This window comes from Heptranchias perlo, chromosome 13, assembly GCF_035084215.1.
Source record: "Heptranchias perlo isolate sHepPer1 chromosome 13, sHepPer1.hap1, whole genome shotgun sequence".
NCBI classification, from domain to species: domain Eukaryota; kingdom Metazoa; phylum Chordata; class Chondrichthyes; order Hexanchiformes; family Hexanchidae; genus Heptranchias; species Heptranchias perlo.
Genome location: NC_090337.1, coordinates 693,561 through 715,779, shown reverse-complemented (window position 1 = coordinate 715,779; position 22,219 = coordinate 693,561). Strand labels below are relative to the sequence as shown.

The following is a 22,219-nucleotide window of genomic DNA, read 5'->3' as shown; positions in this document are numbered from 1 at the left end:
GATACTTTGGATCACCTGAGTTCTGAATGGCTCCCTCTTCCTCACATCAGAACAGATTTGCAACCGAACTCTGGCCTCTGATCAGCTCTGTGTAATCTGAGAACAGAAAACGTTTCTTGGGGTTGACCTTTTTCAAAAATTGGGAGTCTATTCCCTTGCATGGATGAGTTTATAACAGAAGCAGAGTTGAGGATGAACAGTCCAAAGATGACAACGAGACCTCCTTAGAATGTTCTTTGTGTAAATTCAATGTATTGAGGGAGTGAGGCGAGCAGAACGATTCCAACAAACGATTCCAGTTTCTGTTGTGAAAGTGAACATTGGCACTTTTGACAGAATCAGGTAGAGTGGAAGGACTTATTTAGAATATTTAGGAATGGCGGGAGTTTACTAGTGATTCTGATCCCTTGTTGTTTTCTGAGAGGGAAACAGCTCTTGGAATCTTCAGCACAGGTATTTTTGATTTCTACAGTAACGATGCACTTTGCTTTCCTGGCTCAGTGAGCTCATCATTGCTGACGGATTATGCTGCCGATCAGAACTTCCCCACTTTCCAGTTTCTCGGTTAAATGCTACGGTGCTGGACGACAAACAGGCAAACAAAGGAAATAGACGGTCAGGAAAAGAACAGCAGGTCCATCAAGCCTGCGCCACAGAACACCACACCCACACCCACCCCCCACCCACATACCCCCCACCCACACCCACCCCCCACCCACACCCACCCCCACCCACACCCACCCCCCACCCACACATACCCCCCACCCACACATACCCCCCACCCACATACCCCCCACCCACACCCACCCCCCACCCACATACCCCCCACCCACACCCACCCCCCACCCACACCCACCCCCCACCCACATACCCCCCACCCACACCCACCCCCCACCCACACCCACCCCCTGCCCACATACCCCCTGCCCACATACCCCCCGCCCACACCTACCCCCTGCCCACATACCCCCCACCCACATGCACCTCCCGCCCACACGCAATCCCTGCCCACACGTACCCCTCGTCCACACGTTCCCCCCGCCCACAGGTTCTCCTCGCCCACACGCACCCCCCCACCCACATGCGACCCCCCCCACCCACACGTGACCCCCCCACCCACACGCACCCCCACCCTCACGTGACCCCCCCACCCACACGCACCCCCACCCACACGTACCCCCCACCCACACATACCTCCCCCTCCAAACAACCCACTCGATCATCATCAGTGATGTAATCTCCTGGGAGAGGTAAAAAAAGGGGATAAAACCAAAGCCAATCAGGGAAAGAAAATAAAAAATCTGGGAAATTCCTCTCTGACCCTATCAGACGATCTAAACAATTCCAGGGCGCCACATCGACTTGTATATTGCACCTGGTATTTCACCTTTTTATTAGACGTGATCTTTTCCCAGTCAGGAACTGGTCCAATGCTCTTGTGAAGGTTTGCAGAGAGTCAGCACTCAGCACAGGAGCTGGTAACTTGTTCCATAGGTCTCCTGTCCTCTGGGAAAAGTAGAACTGTCTCAATTCTAACCGAGTTCTAACCTCTGACCTTCCCTAACCTATCTAGTTGAAACAGCCTCTCAAAGGGAACACAATCAACCCCTTTCACAATTTTGTTTCCTCCATCAAATCACCTCAAGTCGACATATTTCTATGGCAATAGACGCTGCTTTTTGAGACTTTCTGACTAAGAGACCTTTAACCTGGGCACCATCCCCAGGGCCCTCCTTCAGACCTTTCCCGCAGCTTCTGTATCACCCAACATGTGAGGGGATCAGAACTGGGCACAGTATTCCAAAGGTGGTCTAACCAAGGTCTCGTACAAGGACAAGCCAGTGTGCCTTGTTTTATATTGAGTAGTTCTGTTTATATGATCCAATTACCCTGTTTGCTTTGGCTTTGGTTTCCCGGTGTTGGTCATGAAGCTTCAGAGAGTAATGAACAATAACACCAAGATCCCTTTCTCTCTCAACTGATTCTAATTCAGTACTATATGGCGTGTAACTGCACTTGGCATTGGCCCCGCCCAAGTCCATTACACTGCTCTTATCTAAGATTAAAGGACAACTGCCAGAGTTTGGTTCATTCTCTGGGATGTTTAGTTGTAGCCACCTTGCAATCCATTCTGCTGCTTGGCTCTAGCCTTTGTCATGAGTCCCTAATGTGGCATCTGATCAAAGGCCTTCTGAAACTCCATGTGTACCACATCGACTGCATTGCCCTTGTCTACTATTTCTGTTACCTCTTCAAAGAATTCAGTAAGGTTGGTTAAACATGACCTTCCATTTAGAAATCCATGCTGATTATTTATTTTTATATTCTCGGTTTCTAGATGTTTTTCCTCCAGCCCTACAACCTTCCGAGATCTCTGCACTCCTCCAATTGTGGCCTCTTGCTCATCCCCAATTTTAATCATTCCACCATTGGTGGCCGTGCCTCTAGCTGCCTGGGCCCTAAGCTCTGGAATTCCCTCCCTAAACCTGTCCACCTCTCCACCTCTCTCTCTTCCATTAAGACCCTCCTTAAAACCTACCTCTTTGACCAAGCTTTTGGTCACCTGTCCTAATATCTCCTTATGCGGCTTGATGTCAAATTTTGTTTGATAATCTCTCCTGTGAAGCGCCTTGAGGATGCTTAATACGTTAAAGGTGCTATATAAATGCAAGTTGTTGTTGTTGTTGTTGTTATTGTTGTTGTTGCTATTGTTGTTATCTGGTCTTTTAGTAAAGATTCCAGTATCTTTCCTACCACTGAAGTTAGTCTACAGTTCCCTGGATTATATCTATCCCCCTTTTTGAAGATAGGAATTACATTGACTGTTCACCAGTCCTCTGGCACGATTCCTTTTCCTATTGAATCTTTACAAATGGGTAACGGTGCCTCCGCGATCTCCTCCCGAGTCCATCTGGACCCGGAGTATCAGTCTCCTTCAATTTGCCTAGTTTGTTTGGTATCTCCTTTCTGTCCACCTGTTGTAGGACCGCTCTTGACTTCCCCTACGTTTTTTTTACTCGTTCATGGGATGTGGGCGTCGCTGGCGAGGTCAGCATTTATTGCCCATCCCTGTTCCAGTACAGCGACAACACTGGCGTCTACCCGATAATGTGGAAAATTGCCCAGGTATGTCCTCTCCACAAAAAGCAGGACAAATCCAATCCGGCCAATTACCGCCCCATCAGTCTACTCTCAATCATCAGCAAAGTGATGGAAGGTGTCGTCGACAGTGCTATCAAGCGGCACTTACTCACCAATAACCTGCTCACCGATGCTCAGTTTGGGTTCCGCCAGGACCACTCGGCTCCAGACCTCATTACAGCCTTGGTCCAAACATGGACAAAAGAGCTGAATTCCAGAGGTGAGGTGAGAGTGACTGCCCTTGACATCAAGGCAGCATTTGACCGAGTGTGGCACCAAGGAGCCCGAGTAAAATTGAAGTCAATGGGAATCAAGGGGAAAACTCTCCAGTGGCTGGAGTCATTCCTAGCGCAAAGGAAGATGGTAGTGGTTGTTGGAGGCCAATCATCTCAGCCCCAGGACATTGCTGCAGGAGTTCCTCAGGGCAGTGTCCTCGGCCCAACCATCTTCAGCTGCTTCATCAATGACCTTCCCTCCATCATAAGGTCAGAAATGGGGATGTTCACTGATGATTGCACAGTGTTCAGTTCCATTCGCAACCCCTCAGATAATGAAGCAGTCCGAGCCTGCATGCAGCAAGACCTGGACAACATCCAGGCTTAGGCTCATAAGTGGCAAGTAACATTCACGCCAGACAAGTGCCAGGCAATGACCATCTCCAACAAGAGAGAGTCTAACCACCTCCCCTTGACATTCAACGGCATTACCATCACCGAATCCCCCACCATCAACATCCTGGGGGTCACCATTGACCTGAAACTGAACTGGACCAGCCATATAAATACTGTGGCTACGAGAGCAGGTCAGAGGCTGGGTATTCTGCGGCGAGTGACTCACCTCCTGACTCCCCAAAGCCTTTCCACCATCTACAAGGCACAAGTCAGGAGTGTGATGGAATACTCTCCACTTGCTTGGATGAGTGCAGCTCCAACAACACTCAAGAAGCTCGACACCATCCAAGATAAAGTAGCCCGCATGATTGGCACCCCATCCACCACCCTAAACATTCACTCCCTTCACCACCGGCGCACAATGGCTGCAGTGTGTACCATCCACAGGATGCACTGCAGCAACTCGCCAAGGCTTCTTCGACAGCACCTCCCAAACCCGCGACCTCAACCACCTAGTAGGACAAGAGCAGCAGGCACATGGGAACAACACCACCTGCACGTTCCCCTCCAAGTAACACACCATCCCGACTTGGAAATATATCGCCGTTCCTTCATCGTTGCTGGGTCAAAATCCTGGAACTCCCTTCCTAACAGCACTGTGGGAGAACCTTCACCACACGGACTGCAGCGGTTCAAGAAGGCGGCTCACCACCACCTTCTCAAGGGCAATTAGGGATGGGCAATAAATACCAGCCTCGCCAGCGACGCCCACATCTCATGAACGAATAAAAAAAAAATGTTTTTTTTTAAATTGCCCTTGAGAAGGTGGTGGTGAGCCGCCTTCTTGAACCATTGCAGTCCGTGTGGTGAAGGTTCTCCCACAGTGCTGTTAGGAAGGGAGTTCCAGGATTTTGACCCAGCGACAATGAAGGAACGACAATATATTTCCAAGTCGGGATGGTGTGTGACTTGGAGGGGAACGTGCAGGTGGTGTTGTTCCCATGTGCCTGCTGCCCTTGTCCTTCTAGCGGGTAGAGGTCGCGTGTTTGGGAGGTGCTGTCGAAGAAGCCTTGGCGAGTTGCTGCAGTGCATCCTGTGGATGGTGCACACTGCAGCCACGGTGCATCAGTGGTGAAGGGAGTGAATGTTTAGGGTGGTGGATGGGGTGCCAATCATGCGGGCTGCCTTATCCTGGATGGTGCGAGCTTCTTGAGTGTTGTTGGAGCTGCACTCATCCAGGCAAGTGGAGAGTATTCCATCACACTCCTGACTTGTGCCTTGTAGATGGTGGAAAGGCTTTGGGGAGTCAGGAGGTGAGTCACTCGCCGCAGAATACCCAGCCTCTGACCTGCTCATGTAGCCACAGTATTTATGTGGCTGGTCCAGTTCAGTTTCTGGTCAATGGTGACCCCCAGGATGTTGATGGTGGGGGATTCGGCGATGGTAATGCCGTTGAATGTCAAGGGGAGGTGGTTAGACTCTCTCTTGTTGGAGATTGTCATTGCCTGGCACTTGTCTGGCGCGAATGTTACTTGCCACTTATCAGTTCAAGCCTGGATGTTGTCCAGGTCTTGCTGCATGCGGGCTCGGACTGCTTCATTATTTGAGGGGTTGCGAATGGAACTGAACACTGTGCAATCATCAGCGAACATCCCCATTTCTGACCTTATGATGGAGGGAAGGTCATTGATGAAGCAGCTGAAGATGGTTGGGACGAGGACACGGCCCTGAGGAACTCCTGCAGCAGTGTCCTTGGGCTGAGATGATTGGCCTCCAACAACCACTACCATCTTCCTTTGTGCGAGGTATGACTCCCCCCACTAGAGAGTTTTCCCCCGATTCCCATTGACTTCAATTTTACTCGGGCTCCTTGGTGCCACACTCGGTCAAATGCTGCCTTGATGTCAAGGGCAGTCACTCTCACCTCACCTCTGGAATTCAGCTCTTTTGTCCATGTTTGGACCAAAGCTGTAATGAGGTCTGGAGCCGAGTGGTCCTGGCGGAACCCAAACTGAGCATCGGTGAGCAGGTTATTGGTGAGTAAGTGCCGCTTGATAGCACTGTCGACGACACCTTCCATCACTTTGCTGATGATTGAGAGTCGACTGATGGGGTGGTAATTGGCCGGATTGGATTTGTCCTGCTTTTTGTGGAGAGGACATACCTGGGCAATTTTCCACATTGTCGGGTAGATGCCAGTGTTGTAGCTGTACTGGAACAGTTTGGCTAGAGGCGCGGCTAGTTCTCGAGTACAAGTTGTCAGCACTACAGCCGGGATGTTGTCGGGGCCCATAGCCTTTGCTGTATCCAGTGCACTCAGCCGCTTCTTGATATCACGTGGAGTGAATCGAATTGGCTGAAGACTGGCTTCTGTGATGGTGGGGATATCGGGAGGAGGCCGAGATGGATCATCCACTCGGCACTTCTGGCTGAAGATGGTTGCAAACGCTTCAGCCTTGTCTTTTGCACTCACGTGCTGGACTCCGCCATCATTGAGGATGTGGATGTTTGCAGAGCCTCCTCCTCCCGTTAGTTGTTTAATTGTTCACCACCATTCACGACTGGATGTGGCAGGACTGCAGAGCTTTGATCTGATCAGTTGGTTGTGGAATCGCTTAGCTCTGTCTATAGCATGTTGCTTCCGCTGTTTAGCATGCATGTAGTCCTGAGTTGTAGCTTCACCAGGTTGGCACCTCATTTTTAGATACGCCTGGTGCTGCTCCTGGCATGCTCTTCTACACTCCTCATTGAACCAGGGTTGATCCCCTGTCTTGTTGGTAATGGTAGAGTGAGGAATATGCCGGGCCATGAGGTTACAGATTGTGCTGGAATATAATTCTGCTGCTGCTGATGGCCCACAGCGCCTCATGGATACCCAGTTTTGAGCTGCTAGATCTGTTCTGAATCTATCCCATTTAGCACGGTGGTAGTGGCACACAACACGTTGGATGGCGTCCTCAGTGCGAAGACGGAACTTCATCTCCACGCGGACTGTGCGGTGGTCACTCCTACCAATAATGTCATGGACAGATGCATCTGCGACAGGTAGATTGGTGAGGACGAGGTCAAGTAAGATTTTCCCTCGTGTTGGTTCGCTCACCACCTGCCACAGGCCCATTCTGGCAGCTATGTCCTTCTGGACTCACCCAGCTCGGTCAGTGCTACCGAGCCACTCTTGGTGATGGACATTGAAGTCCCCCACCCAGAGTACATTCTGTGCCCTTGCTACTCTCAGTGCTTCCTCCAAATGGTTCTCAATATGGAGGAGGACTGATTCATCAGCTGAGGGTGGGCGGTAGATGGTAATCAGCAGGAGGTTTCCTTGCCCATGTTTGACCTGATGCCATGAGATTTCATGGGGTCCGGAGTCAATGTTGAGGACTCCCAGGGCCACTCCCTCCTGACTGTATATCACTGTACCGCCACCTCTGGTGGGTCTGTCCTGCCGGTGGGACAGGACATACCCAGAGATGGTGATGGAAGAGTCTGGGACGTTGGCTGAAAGGTATGATTCTGTGAGTATGGCTATGTCAGGCTGTTGCTTGACTGGTCTGTGGGACAGCTCTCCCAATTTTGACACAAGTCCCCAGATGTTAGTGAGGAGGACTTTGCAGGGTCAACTGGGCTTGGTTTGCCTTTGTCGTGTCCGGTGCCTAGTGGTCTGATGGTCCATCCAGTTTTATTCTTATTATGACTTTTTGTCGTGAGATTGTACAACTGAGTGTCTTGCTAGGCCATTTCAGAGGGCAATTAAGAGTCAACCACATTGCTGTGGGTCTGGAGTCACATATACTCCAGACCGGGTAAGGACGGCAGGTTTCCTTCCCTAAAGGACATTAGTGAACCAGATGGGTTTTTACGACAATCCGGTCGTTTCATGGCCATCATTACTGATACTAGTTTTTTTTTATTCCAGATTTTATTTAATTAATTGAATTTAAATTCCCCAGCTGCTATGGCAGAGATTAGAACTTATGACTCCGGATTATTAGCCCAGGCCTCTGGATTACTCGCCCAGTAACATAACCACTATGCTCCCTTACCCATATTATTGTCATTTCCTCTTTGTTCTCCTCCTCAGTGAGTACTGAGGCAAAGTATCTATTCAGTCTCCCTGCCATTTCACTATCATCTCCTGTGACTTTATCTCACTCATCCCTCATCCCTATCTTAATTCTCTTTTTGTTCTTATGTACCTCTGGAATACTTTATTGGTTCTTTTTATATTTTTTGATATTTTCATTTGCATCGGAACATCGGAATCGCTGAACGAAAAAAGTCCAAGGTCCATCCAGTTCACCTTCTACCATCCTGGTAGTCACATGATACAATAATACTGGATTTGTTGACTAATCAGAGTAATCAATCTTTATCAATGACCCAACAGACCCAGACATGAGGTGAGGAAACCCCCAGTGGGGGAGAGCTTTGGGAACCAGAGGTCAAAGTCACCTGTTCCTCCCGAGCCTGTTACACTCACCACATGTCATGTCTCAAATTATTCATATACTGGATTACAAAATATTACCTTCTGAAATAAATCTGCATTGTCCTCTGGTTCTACTGTTCTGGACAAGGTGGAACAGCTTGTCATCGTCGACATTATCCAGTCCCTTTAGAACCCTAAAAACATCAATCATATCACGCAGTGAGAATATGCTCAATTTACACAATCGCTGCTCCCAATCCAATCCCTCCATCCCCTCAATCATTCTGGTTGCTCTCTTCTATATCCTTTCAATGGCTACAATATCCTTTTTGTACTGTGGTGTCCAGAACTGTACCCAGTATTCGAAGTGTGGTCTCACCAATGATTTATAAAGTGACAGGGATTACCTCACTATTTCAGCTCAATATTGACCATTTAATCCATCCCAACATCTGGTTTGTTTTCCTCACTGCCACCGAGCATTGTTGCGATTGCTTCAATTTATTGTCAATCAGGACCCCCAGATCTCTTTCATTTTCCACACACATTATTTTCTTTCCATGAAGTGATCATCTCTTCCTGCACTTTTTATCCCCATGTGAAGCACTTTACATTTCGCTGCATTGAATTTCATATTTCCTCTTTGCCTCCCAATTGTCTTTTTAACCTCTTTCCTAAGCTCATCAGATTCCCTTTGATCATCCTCACCTTTCTTGTTCATGTCCTATCCATTGCCCTTTTCTTTAGATTCACTTTTGACCTCACCTCTTTGTTTATACATGGTATCTCATTCTGAGCCAGTTTCTTCTTAATTTTTGTGGATTATACTTCTCTTGACCTCCATCGATCTCTCCTTTAAATATTTCCCACTATTCTTCCACCTCTTTGTCAATATTACTCTCCAGTTTATCTTCCTTAGCAACATCCTCATTCCCTCACAGTTAGCTTTTTTACCAATCTATTACTTTGGTCTTTGTACTAGCTCTACCTCTCAATCATTATCTTACACATTATTACATTGTGATCACTACTGTTTTTTACTCGTTCATATATTTGGAGAATCATAGAATCATAGAAGTTTACAACATGGAAACAGGCCCTTCGGCCCAACATGTCCATGTCGCCCAGTTTATACCACTAAGCTAGTCCCAATTGCCTGCACTTGGCCCATATCCCTCTATACCCATCTTACCCATGTAACTGTCCAAATGCTTTTTAAAAGACGTGGAGATGCCGGTGATGGACTGGGGTTGACAATTGTAAACAATTTTACAACACCAAGTTATAGTCCAGCAATTTTATTTTAAATTCACAAGCTTTCGGAGGCTACCTCCTTCGTCAGGTGAACGATGTGAAAATGAAATCCTCGAGATGAAATCGCATTTATAATTCACAGAACAATGCTTGGTGATTACAGACAGTTTTTTCAACTGCCCGTTGCCAAGGCAATCAGTGTGCAGACAGACAGGTGTTACCTGCCAGGTCTCAGAATATACAAATCACCAAAAAAAAACAACAAACAACGGATGAACGGACACCGCGCAACAATCGCCAAACAGGAGGGTTCCCTCCCAGTCGGGGAACACTTCAGCAGTCATGGACATTCATCCACCGACCTTTGGGTAAGCGTACTCCAAGGCGGCCTTCGAGACACACGACAACGCAAAATCGTCGAGCAGAAATTGATAGCCAAGTTCCGCACCCATGAGGACGGCCTCAACCCGGATCTTGGGTTCATGTCACGCTACACGTTACCCCACCAGCGAACAAATGTTATCTGTTTTTAATATAACGGGTCAGTTGCTGTCTTTTCTATGTTTCTACCTCTCTATCTCTGTTTTTTTTTGTTTGTTGTTGTTTTTTTTTTGGTGATTTGTATATTCTGTGAGACCTGGCAGGTAACACCTGTCTGTCTGCACACTGATTGCCTTGGCAACGGGCAGTTGAAAAAACTGTCTGTTATCACCAAGCATTGTTCTGTGAATTATAAATGCGATTTCATCTCGAGGATTTCATTTTCACATCGTTCACCTGACGAAGGAGGTAGCCTCCGAAAGCTTGTGAATTTAAAATAAAATTGCTGGACTATAACTTGGTGTTGTAAAATTGTTTACAATTTTTAAAAGACAAAATTGTACCCGCCTCTACTACTGCCTCTGGCAGCTCGTTCCAGACACTCACCACCCTTTGAGTGAAAAAATTGCCCCTCTGGACCCTTTTGTATCTCTCCCCTCTCACCTTAAATCTATGCCCCCTCGTTATAGACTCCCCTACCTTTGGGAAAAGATTTTGACTATCTACCTTATCTATGCCCCTCATTATTTTATAGACTTCTATAAGATCACCCCGAAACCTCCTACTCTCCAGGGAAAAAAGTCTCAGTCTGTCCAACCTCTCCCTATAAGTCAAACCATCAAGTCCCGGTAGCATCCTAGTAAATCTTTTCTGCACTCTTTCTAGTTTAATAATATCCTTTCTATAATAGGGTGACCAGAACTGTACACAGTACTCCAAGTGTGGCCTTACTAATGTCTTGTACAACTTCAACAAGACATCCCAACTCCTGTATTCAATGTTCTGACCAATGAAACCAAGCATGCTGAATGCCTTCTTCACCACCCTATCCACCTGTGACTCCACTTTCAAGGAGCTATGAACCTGTACTCCTAGATCTCTTTGTTCTATAACTCTCCCCAACGCCCAACCATTAACGGAGTAAGTCCTGGCCCGATTCGATCTACCAAAATGCATCACCTCACATTGATCTAAATTAAACTCCATCTGCCATTCATCGGCCCACTGGCCCAATTTATCAAGATCCCGTTGCAATCCGAGATAACCTTCTTCACTGTCCACAATGCCACCAATCTTGGTGTCATCTGCAAACTAACCATGCCTCCTAAATTCTCATCCAAATCATTAATATAAATAACAAATAACAGCGGACCCAGCACCGATCCCTGAGGCACACTGCTGGTCACAGGCCTCCAGTTTGAAAAACAACCCTCTACAACCACCCTCTGTCTTCTGCCGTCAATCCAATTTTGTATCCAATTGGCTACCTCACCTTGGATCCCGTGAGATTTAACCTTATGTAACAACCTACCATGCGGTACCTTGTCAAAGGCTTTGCTAAAGTCCATGTAGACCACGTCTACTGCACAGCCCTCATCTATCTTCTTGATTACCCCTTCAAAAAACTCAATCAAATTCGTGAGACATGATTTTCCTCTCACAAAACCATGCTGACTGTTCCGAATCAGTCCCTGCCTCTCCAAATGCCCGTAGATCCTGTCTCTCAGAATACCCTGTAACAACTTACCCACTACAGATGTCAGGCTCACCGGTCTGTAGTTCCCAGGCTTTTCCCTGCCGCCCTTCTTAAACAAAGGCACAACATTTGCTACCCTCCAATCTTCAGGCACCTCACCTGTAGCTGTCGATGATTCAAATATCTCTGCTAGGGGACCCGCAATTTCCTCCCTAACCTCCCATAACGTCCTGGGATACATTTCATCAGGTCCCAGAGATTTATCTACCTTGATGCGCGTTAAGACTTCCAGCACCTCCCTCTCTGTAATATGTACACTCCTCAAGACATCACTATTTATTTCCCCAAGTTCCCTAACATCCATGCCTTTCTCAACCGTAAATACATAACGGAAATTATCTCCATATTTCTCCCTCCACTTCCTTTTCACTATTCGGTGGTCTGTAGTAATTTCACTAATCATGACCCTATCCTTTGTCTCAATCCATATGGATTCTGTTTCTGTCTCTATTAGTTGTGTTATTCCTGATTAACACAGTTACCCCACACTCCCCTTCTTCCTTCCCCATATTTTCGAGACATATTGTAGCCTGCAATATTTAAATGCCAATCCTGTCCTGTCTGCATTCTGTGCCTAATATAACCAGTACTTGGAATCTGTCCGTTTCTAACTTCACTCTTCCTTTAAATTTGAGGAAAAGCAGAATAAAAATAAAAATCCCCCATCAATGTTTTGTGTTTTTAACAAGTTGGAATCAAGGAAAGTACAGAATGAGAAATTACTGATGGCAGTGTAATCTGCATGTGACAATCACACAGAAATGAGGTCCCATTGGTTTTGTTGTGTGCTGGTTATTTACCTGCATTGCTGATGTGTTTTTATTTGTTAATGATAGTCTGTGGAAGGCCAGCCCGAGCCCTGCCACCACTCAACAAGCGGATTATTGGAGGCCGGATCGCACACCCAGGCTTCTTCCCCTGGCAGTTACTGATGGTGGTGGAGGATATGACCCGAGTCCCAAAGGACAAGTGGTTTGGCAGCGGGGCTCTGCTCTCCAGGACGTGGGTACTGACCGCAGCCCATGTGTTGCGGTCACAGAGACGAGACAATACCATCACGCTGGTTCCCAGTGAGTATGTCACCATCTATCTGGGGCTCCATGACATCAGGCAGAAGGAAGGTGCTGTGAAGCGGACGGTGGAGAAAATTATCCTTCACAAAGCGTTTGATCCCAGAACATACAACAATGACATTGCTCTAGTGAAGATGAAGGACAAGGTCTCCATGAATGTCTTTGTGATGCCTTTGTGTCTGCCCGATCTTCATCAGGAGATGGAAGGACCACAGCCAAATACTCTTGGACTTGTGGCTGGGTGGGGCATAACCAACCCCAATGTGACCATGGATGATGCCTCTGGTAGTGACCACGGGACACTGTCAAACCTCTTGCAGTACGTGAAGCTCCCGGTCACACTCCAAGCAGAGTGTAAGAGCAGCTACGAGTCACGTTCTGACAGCTACAACGTGACCGATAACATGTTCTGTGCTGGCTTTTACGAAGGTGGGAAGGATACATGTTTAGGGGACAGTGGAGGGGCATTTATCACCCACGACTCAGCCACACACAGCTGGGTGGCTCAGGGGTTGGTGTCCTGGGGTGGACCGGAGAAATGTGGCAGCAAACGAGTATATGGAGTTTACACCAGGATTTCCAACTATGCAAAGTGGCTGGAGGACAAAATGAGCAGTTCCTCTGATTAATGGCGAGTACGTAGAGAAGTGTCAGAAAAATACAAAATAACCTTCCCAAAGAAGGATTCTGTTGATTGAACATGGGCAGGTTTGGGATCTGAATGATTTACATGGACGGGTCTGGGATCTGAGTGACTTCAATTATCCCAATATAGACTGGGACAGCAACAGTGTAAAGGGCAAAGAGGGGGAGGAATTCCTGAAATGTGTTCAAGAGAACTTTCTGGAACAGTGTGTTTCCAGCCCAACGAGGGAGGAAGCAGTGCTGGATCTAGTTCCAGGGAATGAAGGGGGGCAGATGGAGCATGTTTCAATGGGGGAGCATTTGGGGAACAGTGATCATAATATCATTAGGTTTAGAATAGTTATGGAAAAGGACGAGGAACAATCAAATGTGAAAATACGTAACTGGATGAGGCCCATCGTGCCTATGCTGGCTCTTTGAACATAAGAAATAGGAGCAGGAGTAGGCCATTCGGCCCCTTCAGCCTGCTGCGCCATTCAGTCAGATCATGGCTGATCTTTGACCTCAACTCCACTTTCCTGTCCAATCCCCATATTCATTCATTCCCCTAGAGTCCAAAAATCTATCGATCTCAGCCTTGTTTATACTCAATGACTCAGCATCCACTGCCCTCTGGGATAGAGAATTCCAAAGATTCACAACCCTCTAAGTGAAGAAATTCCTCCTCATCTCAGTCTTAAATGGCCGACCCCTTAACCTGCGACTATGCCCCCTAGTTCTAGACTCTCCAGCCAAGGGAAACAATCTCTCAGCATAGTCCCTGTAATGCCCCCTCAGAATCTTATGTGTTTCAATGTGATTAACACTCATTCTTCTAAACTCCAGAGTATAGGCCCATTCTACTCAATCTGTCCTCATAGGACAACCCTCTCATCCCAGGAATTAATCTAGTGAACCTTCGTTGCACCCCCTCTAAGGCAAGTATATCCTTCCTTAGATAAGGAGACCAAAACTGTACACAGTACTCCAGGTGAGGTCTCACCAAAGCCCTGTACAATTGTAGTAAGTCTTCCTTACTCTTATATTCCAACCCCCTTGCAATAAAAGCCAACATGTCATTTGCTTTCCTAATTGCTTGCTGTACCTGCATGCTAACTTTTTGTATTTGTTGTACGAGGACACCCAAGTCTTTCTGGACACCAACATTAATAGTTTCTCACCATTTAAAAAATATGCTGTTTTTCTATTGCTTCTAACAAAGTGAATAACCTCACATTTCCCCACATTATACTCTGTCTGCCACTTTCTTGCCCAGTCACTTAACCTGTCTATATCCTTTTGCAAACTCTTTGTGTCCTCCTCACAGCTTACTTTCCCACCTAGCTTTGTATCGTCAGCAAACTTGGATACTTTGAAAGGGCTATCCAATTAGTCCCACTCCCCTGCTCTTTCCTCAAAGCCCTGTGAATGTTTTCCCTTCAAGTATTTGTCCAATTCCCTTTTGAAAGTTATTATTGAGTCTGCTTCCACCGCCTTTTCAGGCCGTGCAGTCTGGATAATTACCACCTGCTGAACAAAAAAAGTTCCCTGATGTCACCTCTGGCTCTTTTGCCGATCACCTTAAATCTGTGTCCTCTGGTTACTGACCCGTCTGCCCTGGAAACAGTTTCTCCTTATTTACTCTATCAAAACCGTTCATGATTTTGAACACCTCTATCAAATCTCCCCTTAACCTTCTCTGCTCTAAGGAGAACAATCCCAGCTTCTCCAGTCTCTCCACATAACTGAAGTCCCTCATCCCTGGTACCATTCTAGTAAATCTCCTCTGCACCCTCTCTAAGGTCTTGACATCCTTCCTAAAATGTGGTGCCCAGAATTGAACACAATACTCTAGCTGAGAATATAACCAGTGTTTTATAAAGGTTTAGCATAACTTCCTTGCTTTTGTACTCTATGCCTCTATTTATAAAGCCCAGGATCCCATATGCTTTTTTAACTGCCTTCTCAACTTGTCCTGCCACCTTCAAACATTTCTGTATGTGCACCCCCAGGTCTCTCTGTTCCTGCACCCCCTTTAAAATTGTACCATTTGGTTTATATTGCCTCTCCTCATCCTTCCCACTCCATCGACTTGAGCACATAATCCAGGCCGACTCGGAGTTCTGCACTGTTGGAGGTTCAGATGAGATGTTAAACCGAGGCCCCATCTGCCCTGTCAGGTGGACGCAAAAGATCCCACGACCACTATTTCGAAGAAGAGCAGGGGAGTTCTCCCCGGTGTCCTGGCCAATATTTATCCCTCAACCAACATCGCTAAAATAGATTATCTGGTCATTATCTCATTGCTGTTTGTGGGATCTTGTTGTGCGCAAATTGGCTGACATGTTTCCTACATTACAACAGTAACTGCACTTCAAAAGTACTTTATTGGTTGTAAAACACTTTGGGGCGACCTGAGGACATGAAAGACGTTATATAAATGCAAAATCACTCTTTCTTTTCCTACCAAAATGTATCATTTCACACTTCTCTGCGTTAAATTTCCTCTGCCATGTGTCTGCCCATTTCACCAGTCTGTTTATGTCCTCCTGAAGTCTGTCACTATCCTCCATGTTGTTTATTACATTTCCCAGTTTCGTGTCATCTGCAAACTTTGAAATGATACCCTCTATACCCAAGCCCAGGTCATTAATACATATCAAAAAGAGCAGTGGTCCTAATACTGACCCCCTGGGGAACACCACTGTATACTTCCCTCCAGTCTGAAAAACAACTGTTCACCACTACTCTCTGCTTTCTGTCCCTTAGCCAATTTTGTATCCACGCTGCCTCTGTCCCTTTAACCCCATGGGCTTTAATTTTGCTAACAAGTCTATTGTGTGGTACTTTATCAAATGCCTATTGAAAGTAGGACATAAGAAATAGGAGCAGGAGTGGGCCATACGGCCCCTCGAGCCTGCTCCACCATTCAATCAGATCATGGCTGATCTTCGACCTCAACTCCACTTTCCCGCCCAATCCCCATATCCCTTGATTCCCCTAGAGTCCAAAAATCTATCGATCTCAGCCTTGAATATACTCAAGGACTCAGCATCCACAGCCCACCATGTGGAGAATTCCGAAGAGTCACAACCCTCTGAGTGAAGAAATTTCTCCTCATCTCAGTCTTAAATGGCTGATCCCTTATCCTGCGACTATGCCCCCTAGTTCGAGAATCTCCAGCCAGTGGAAACAGCCTCTCAGCATCTACCCTGTCAAGCCCTCTCAGAATCTTCTATATTTCAATGCGATCACCTCTCATTCTTCTAAACTCCAGAGAGTATAGGTCCATTCTACTCAATCTCTCCTCATAGGACAACCCTCTCATCCCAGGAATCAATCTAGTGAACCTTCGTTGCATCGCCTCCAAGGCAAGTATATCCTTCCTTAGATAAGGAGACCAAAAATGTACACAGCACTCCAGGTGTGGTCTCACCAAAGCCCTGTACAATTGTAGTAAGACTTCCTTACTCTTGCTCTCCAACCCCCTTGCAATAAAGGCCAACATACCAATTGTTTGCTTCCTAATTGCTTGCTGTACCTGCATGTTAATTTTCTGTGTTTCTTGTACGAGGACACCCAAATCCCTCTGACTACCAACATTTAATAGTTTCTTACCCTTTAAAAAATATTCAATTTCTATTCTTCCTACCAAAGTGAATAACCTCACATTTCCCCACATTATACTCCATCTGCTACCTTCTTGCCCACTCACTTAACCTGACTATTTCCCTTTGCAGACTCTTTGTGTCCTCCTCACAGCTTACTTTCCCACCTAGCTTTGCATCATCAGCAAACTTGGATACATTACACTCGCTCCCTTCATCTAAGTCATTAATATAGATTGTAAATAGCTGAGGCCCCAGCTCCATATACACAACATCAACCGCACTACCCTCATCAACTCTCCCCGTTACTTCATCAAAGAACTCAATCAAGTTTGTTAAACATGATTTTCCTTTAATAAAACCGTGCTGACTTTCATTTATTAGCCCAGACTTTTCCAAGTGACTTTTCCAACTTAATTTTGTCCCGGATTATTGTCTCTAAAAGTTTCCCTACCACCAATGTTATGCTGACTGGCCTGTAATTGCTGGGTTTATCCCTCTCCCTTTTTTGAACAGGGGAGTAACATTTACAATCCTCCAGTCCTCTGGCACCGTCCCCATATCTAAGGAGGATTGGAAGATTGTGGCCAGAGCCTCCGCAATGTCTACCCTTACTCCCCTCAGTAACCTCGGATGGATCCCATCTGGACCGGGTGACTTTTCTACCTTGATTACTGCCAATTTTTTAAGCACCTCCTCTTTATCTATTTTTATCCTATTCAATATCGCTGCTCCCTCCTCCTTTACTGCTACAATGGCAGCATCCTCTTCTCTAGTGACGACCGATGTGAAATATTCATTTAGTGTCTCAACCACACCCTTTGCCTCCACAAGAAGATCTCCTTTTTTGTCCCGAATCAGCCCCACCCTTCCTTTGACGACCCTTTTACTTTTTATATGTTTATAAAATACTTTTGGGTTCCCTTTTATGTTAGCCGTGAATCTATTCTCATACTCTCTCTTTGCCCCTCTTATTCCATTTTTTTGATGATCTCTGTACTTTCTGTATTCAGCCTGATTCTCTACTCTATTATGAACCTTACATTTATCGTAAACCTCCTTTTTCGATTTCATTTTACTCTCTATATCATGAGTCACCCAGGGAGCTCTAGCTTTGGATGCCCTTCCTTTCCCCCTCGTGGGAATATGTCCACTCTGTACCTGAACCAACTCCTCCTTGAAGGCCTCCCATTGTTCAATTACTGTTTTGCCACCAATCATTGATTCCAATCTATCTGGGCAAAATCCTGGAACTCCCTTCCTAACAGCACTGTGGGAGAACCTTCACCACACGGACTGCAGCGGTTCAAGAAGGCGGCTCACCACCACCTTCTCAAGGGCAATTAGGGATGGGCAATAAATGCCGGGCTCGCCAGCGACGCCCACATCCCATGAATGAATAATTTTTTAAAATCCCTTTTTAACGCACTGAAATTAGCCCTCCTCCTGTTATGCATTTTCACATTTGATTGTTCCTTCTCCTTTTCCATAAATATTTTAAATCTAATGATATTATGATCACTGTTCCCCAAATGCTCCCCCACTGGAACATGCTCCACCTGCCCCTCTTCACTCCCCAGAACGAGATCGAGCACTGCTTCCTTCCTGGTTGGGTGAGAAACACACTGTTCCAGAAAGTTCTTTTCATGAATTAGTCCCCCTCTTTGACGTTTACACTTTTACTGTCCCAATCTATATTGGGATAATTGAAAATAATTGAAGACATTGGAGGAGGTGCACAGTATTGATGGTTTCTGTAATCAGGCGTGGTGTACAGTATAGATGGTTTCTGTAATCAGGCAGGGTGCACAGTATTGATGGTTTCAGTAATCAGGCATGGTGTACAGTATTGATGGTTTCAGTAATCAGGCAGGGTGCACAGTATTGATGGTTTCAGTAATCAGGCGTGGTGTACAGTATTGATGGTTTCTGTAATCAGGCAGGGTGCACAGTATTGATGGTTTCTGTAATCAGGCGTGGTGTACAGTATTGATGGTTTCTGTAATCAGGCAGGGTGCACAGTATTGATGGTTTCAGTAATCAGGCATGGTGTACAGTATTGATGGTTTCAGTAATCAGGCAGGGTGCACAGTATTGATGGTTTCAGTAATCAGGCGTGGTGTACAGTATTGATGGTTTCTGTAATCAGGCAGGGTGCACAGTATTGATGGTTTCAGTAATCAGGCGTGGTGTACAGTATTGATGGTTTCAGTAATCAGGCGTGGTGTACAGTATTGATGGTTTCTGTAATCAGGCGTGGTGTACAGTATTGATGGTTTCTGTAATCAGGCGTGGTGTACAGTATTGATGGTTTCTGTAATCAGGCGTGGTGTACAGTATTGATGGTTTCTGTAATCAGGCGTGGTGTACAGTATTGATGGTTTCTGTAATCAGGCGTGGTGTACAGTATTGATGGTTTCTGTAATCAGGCGTGGTGTACAGTATTGATGGTTTCTGTAATCAGGCGTGGTGTACAGTATTGATGGTTTCTGTAATCAGGCGTGGTGTACAGTATTGATGGTTTCTGTAATCATGCGTGGTGTACAGTAAGGATGGTTTCAGTAATCAGGCGTGGTGTTCAGTATTCATGGTTTCAGTAATCAGGCGTGGTGTACAGTATTGATGGTTTCTGTAATCAGACGTGGTGTACAGTATTGAAGGTTTCAGTAATCAGGCGTGGTGTACAGTATTCATGGTTTCAGTAATCAGGCAGGGTGCACAGTATTGATGGTTTCAGTAATCAGGCGTGGTGTACAGTATTGATGGTTTCAGTAATCAGGCGTGGTGTACAGTATTGATGGTTTCAGTAATCAGGCGTGGTGTACAGTATTGATGGTTTCAGTAATCAGGCGTGGTGTACAGTATTGATGGTTTCAGTAATGAGGAGTGGTGTACAGTATTGATGGTTTCTGTAATCAGACGTGGTGTACAGTATTGATGGTTTCAGTAATCAGGCGTGGTGTACAGTATTCATGGTTTCAGTAATCAGGCAGGGTGCACAGTATTGATGGTTTCAGTAATCAGGCGTGGTGTACAGTATTGATGGTTTCAGTAATCAGGCGTGGTGTACAGTATTGATGGTTTCAGTAATCAGGCGTGGTGTACAGTATTGATGGTTTCAGTAATCAGGCATGGTGTACAGTATTGATGGTTTCTGTAATCAGGCGTGGTGTACAGTATTGATGGTTTCAGTAATCAGGCGTGGTGTACAGTATTGATGGTTTCTGTAATCAGGCGTGGTGTACAGTATTGATGGTTTCTGCAATCAGGCGTGGTGTACAGTATTGATGGTTTCTGCAATCAGGCGTGGTGTACAGTATTGATGGTTTCTGTAACCAGGCGTGGTGTACAGTATTGATGGTTTCTGTAACCAGGCGTGGTGTACAGTATTGATGGTTTCTGTAACCAGGCGTGGTGTACAGTATGGATGGTTTCTGTAATCAGGCATGGTGTACAGTATTGATGGTTTCAGTATTCAGGCGTGGTGTACAGTATTGATGGTTTCGGTAATCAGGCATGGTGTACAGTATTGATGGTTTCAGTAATCAGGCGTGGTGTACAGTATTGATGGTTTTTGTAATCAGGCGTAGTGTACAGTATTGATGGTTTCTGTAACCAGGCGTGGTGTGCAGTATGGATGGTTTCTGTAATCAGGCGTGGTGTACAGTATTGATGGTTTCAGTAATCAGGCGTGGTGTACAGTATTGATGGTTTCGGTAATCAGGCGTGGTGTACAGTATTGATGGTTTCAGTAATCAGTCGTGATGTACAGTATTGATGGTTTCAGTAATCAGGCGTGGTGTACATTGTTGATGGTTTCAGTAATCAGGCGTGGTGCACAGTATTGATGGTTTCAGTAATTATGCGTGGTGTACATTGTTGATGGTTTCAGTAATCAAGCGTGGTGTACAGTATTGATGGTTTCAGTAATCAGGCGTGGTGTACAGTATTGATGGTTTCAGTAATCAGGCGTGTTGTACAGTATTGATGGTTTCAGTAATCAGGCGTGGTGTACAGTATAGATGGTTTCAGTAATCAGGCGTGGTGTACAGTATTGATGGTTTCAGTAATCAGGCGTCGTGTACAGTATAGATGGTTTCAGTAATCAGGCGTGGTGTACAGTATTGATGGTTTCTGTAATCAGGCGTAGTGTACAGTATTGATGGTTTCTGTAACCAGGCGTGGTGTACAGTATGGATGGTTTCTGTAATCAGGCGTGGTGTACAGTATTGATGGTTTCAGTAATCAGGCGTGGTGTACAGTATTGATGGTTTCTGTAATCAGGTGTGGTGTACAGTATTGATGGTTTCTGTAATCAGGCGTGGTGTACAGTATTGATGGTTTCAGTAATCAGGCGTGGTCGACAGTATTGATGGTTTCAGTAATCAGGCGTGGTGTACAGTATTGATGGTTTCTGTAATCAGGTGTGGTGATCAATATTGATGGTATCAGTAATCAGGCGTGGTGTTCAGTATTGATGGTTTCAGTCATCAGGCGTGGTGTACAGTATTGATGGTTTCGGTAATCAGGCGTGGTGTACAGTATTGATGGTTTCAGTAATCAGGCGTGGTGTACATTGTTGATGGTTTCAGTAATCAGGCGTGGTGCACAGTATTGATGGTTTCAGTAATCAGGCGTGGTGTACAGTATTGATGGTTTCAGTGATCAGGCGTGGTGTACATTGTTGATGGTTTCAGTAATCAAGCGTGGTGTACAGTATTGATGGTTTCAGTAATCAGGCGTGGTGTACAGTATTGATGGTTTCAGTAATCAGGCGTGTTGTACAGTATTGATGGTTTCAGTAATCAGGCGTGGTGTACAGTATAGAAGGTTTCAGTAATCAGGCGTGGTGTAAAGTATTGATGGTTTCAGTAATCAGGTGTCGTGTACAGTATTGATGGTTTCTGTAATCAGGCGTGGTGTACAGTATTGATGGTTTCAGTAATCAGGCGTGGTGTACAGTATTGATGGTTTCAGTAATCAGGCGTGGTGTACAGTATTGATGGTTTCAGTAATCAGTCGTGGTGTACAGTATTGATGGTTTCAGTAATCAGGCGTGGTGTACAGTATTGATGGTTTCAGTAATCAGGCGTGTTGTACAGTATAGATGGTTTCTGTTATCAGGCGTGGTGTACAGTATTGATGGTTTCAGTAATCAGGCGTGGTGTACATTATTGATGGTTTCAGTAATCAGGCTTGGTGTTCAGTATTGATGGTGTCAGTAATCAGGCGTGGTGTACAGTATTGATGGTTTCAGTAATCATGCGCGGTGTACAGTATTGATGGTTTCAGTAATCAGGCGTGGTGTACAGTATTGATGGTTTCAGTAATCAGGCGTGGTGGACAGTATTGATGGTTTCAGTAATCAGGCGTGGTGTACAGTATTGATGGTATCAGTAATC

General features: G+C 45.8%; 1 protein-coding gene across 4 annotated transcripts in view; it reads left to right on the top strand.

Annotated features, from left to right (window-relative positions):
- masp1 (MBL associated serine protease 1) overlaps nt 1-22,219 on the top strand; it is a 409,480-nt gene that overhangs the window by 244,103 nt on the left and 143,158 nt on the right. Inside the window, exon 11 of one of the 4 annotated variants that reach the window (XM_067994818.1) lies at nt 12,349-13,220. The exons of the other annotated variants lie outside the window; for them this stretch is intronic. Within the exon in view, the coding sequence (XP_067850919.1) occupies nt 12,349-13,214 (866 nt within the window). The 3' untranslated portion in view covers nt 13,215-13,220. The remainder of the gene's footprint in view (nt 1-12,348; nt 13,221-22,219) is intronic. 4 annotated transcript variants of the gene reach the window in all.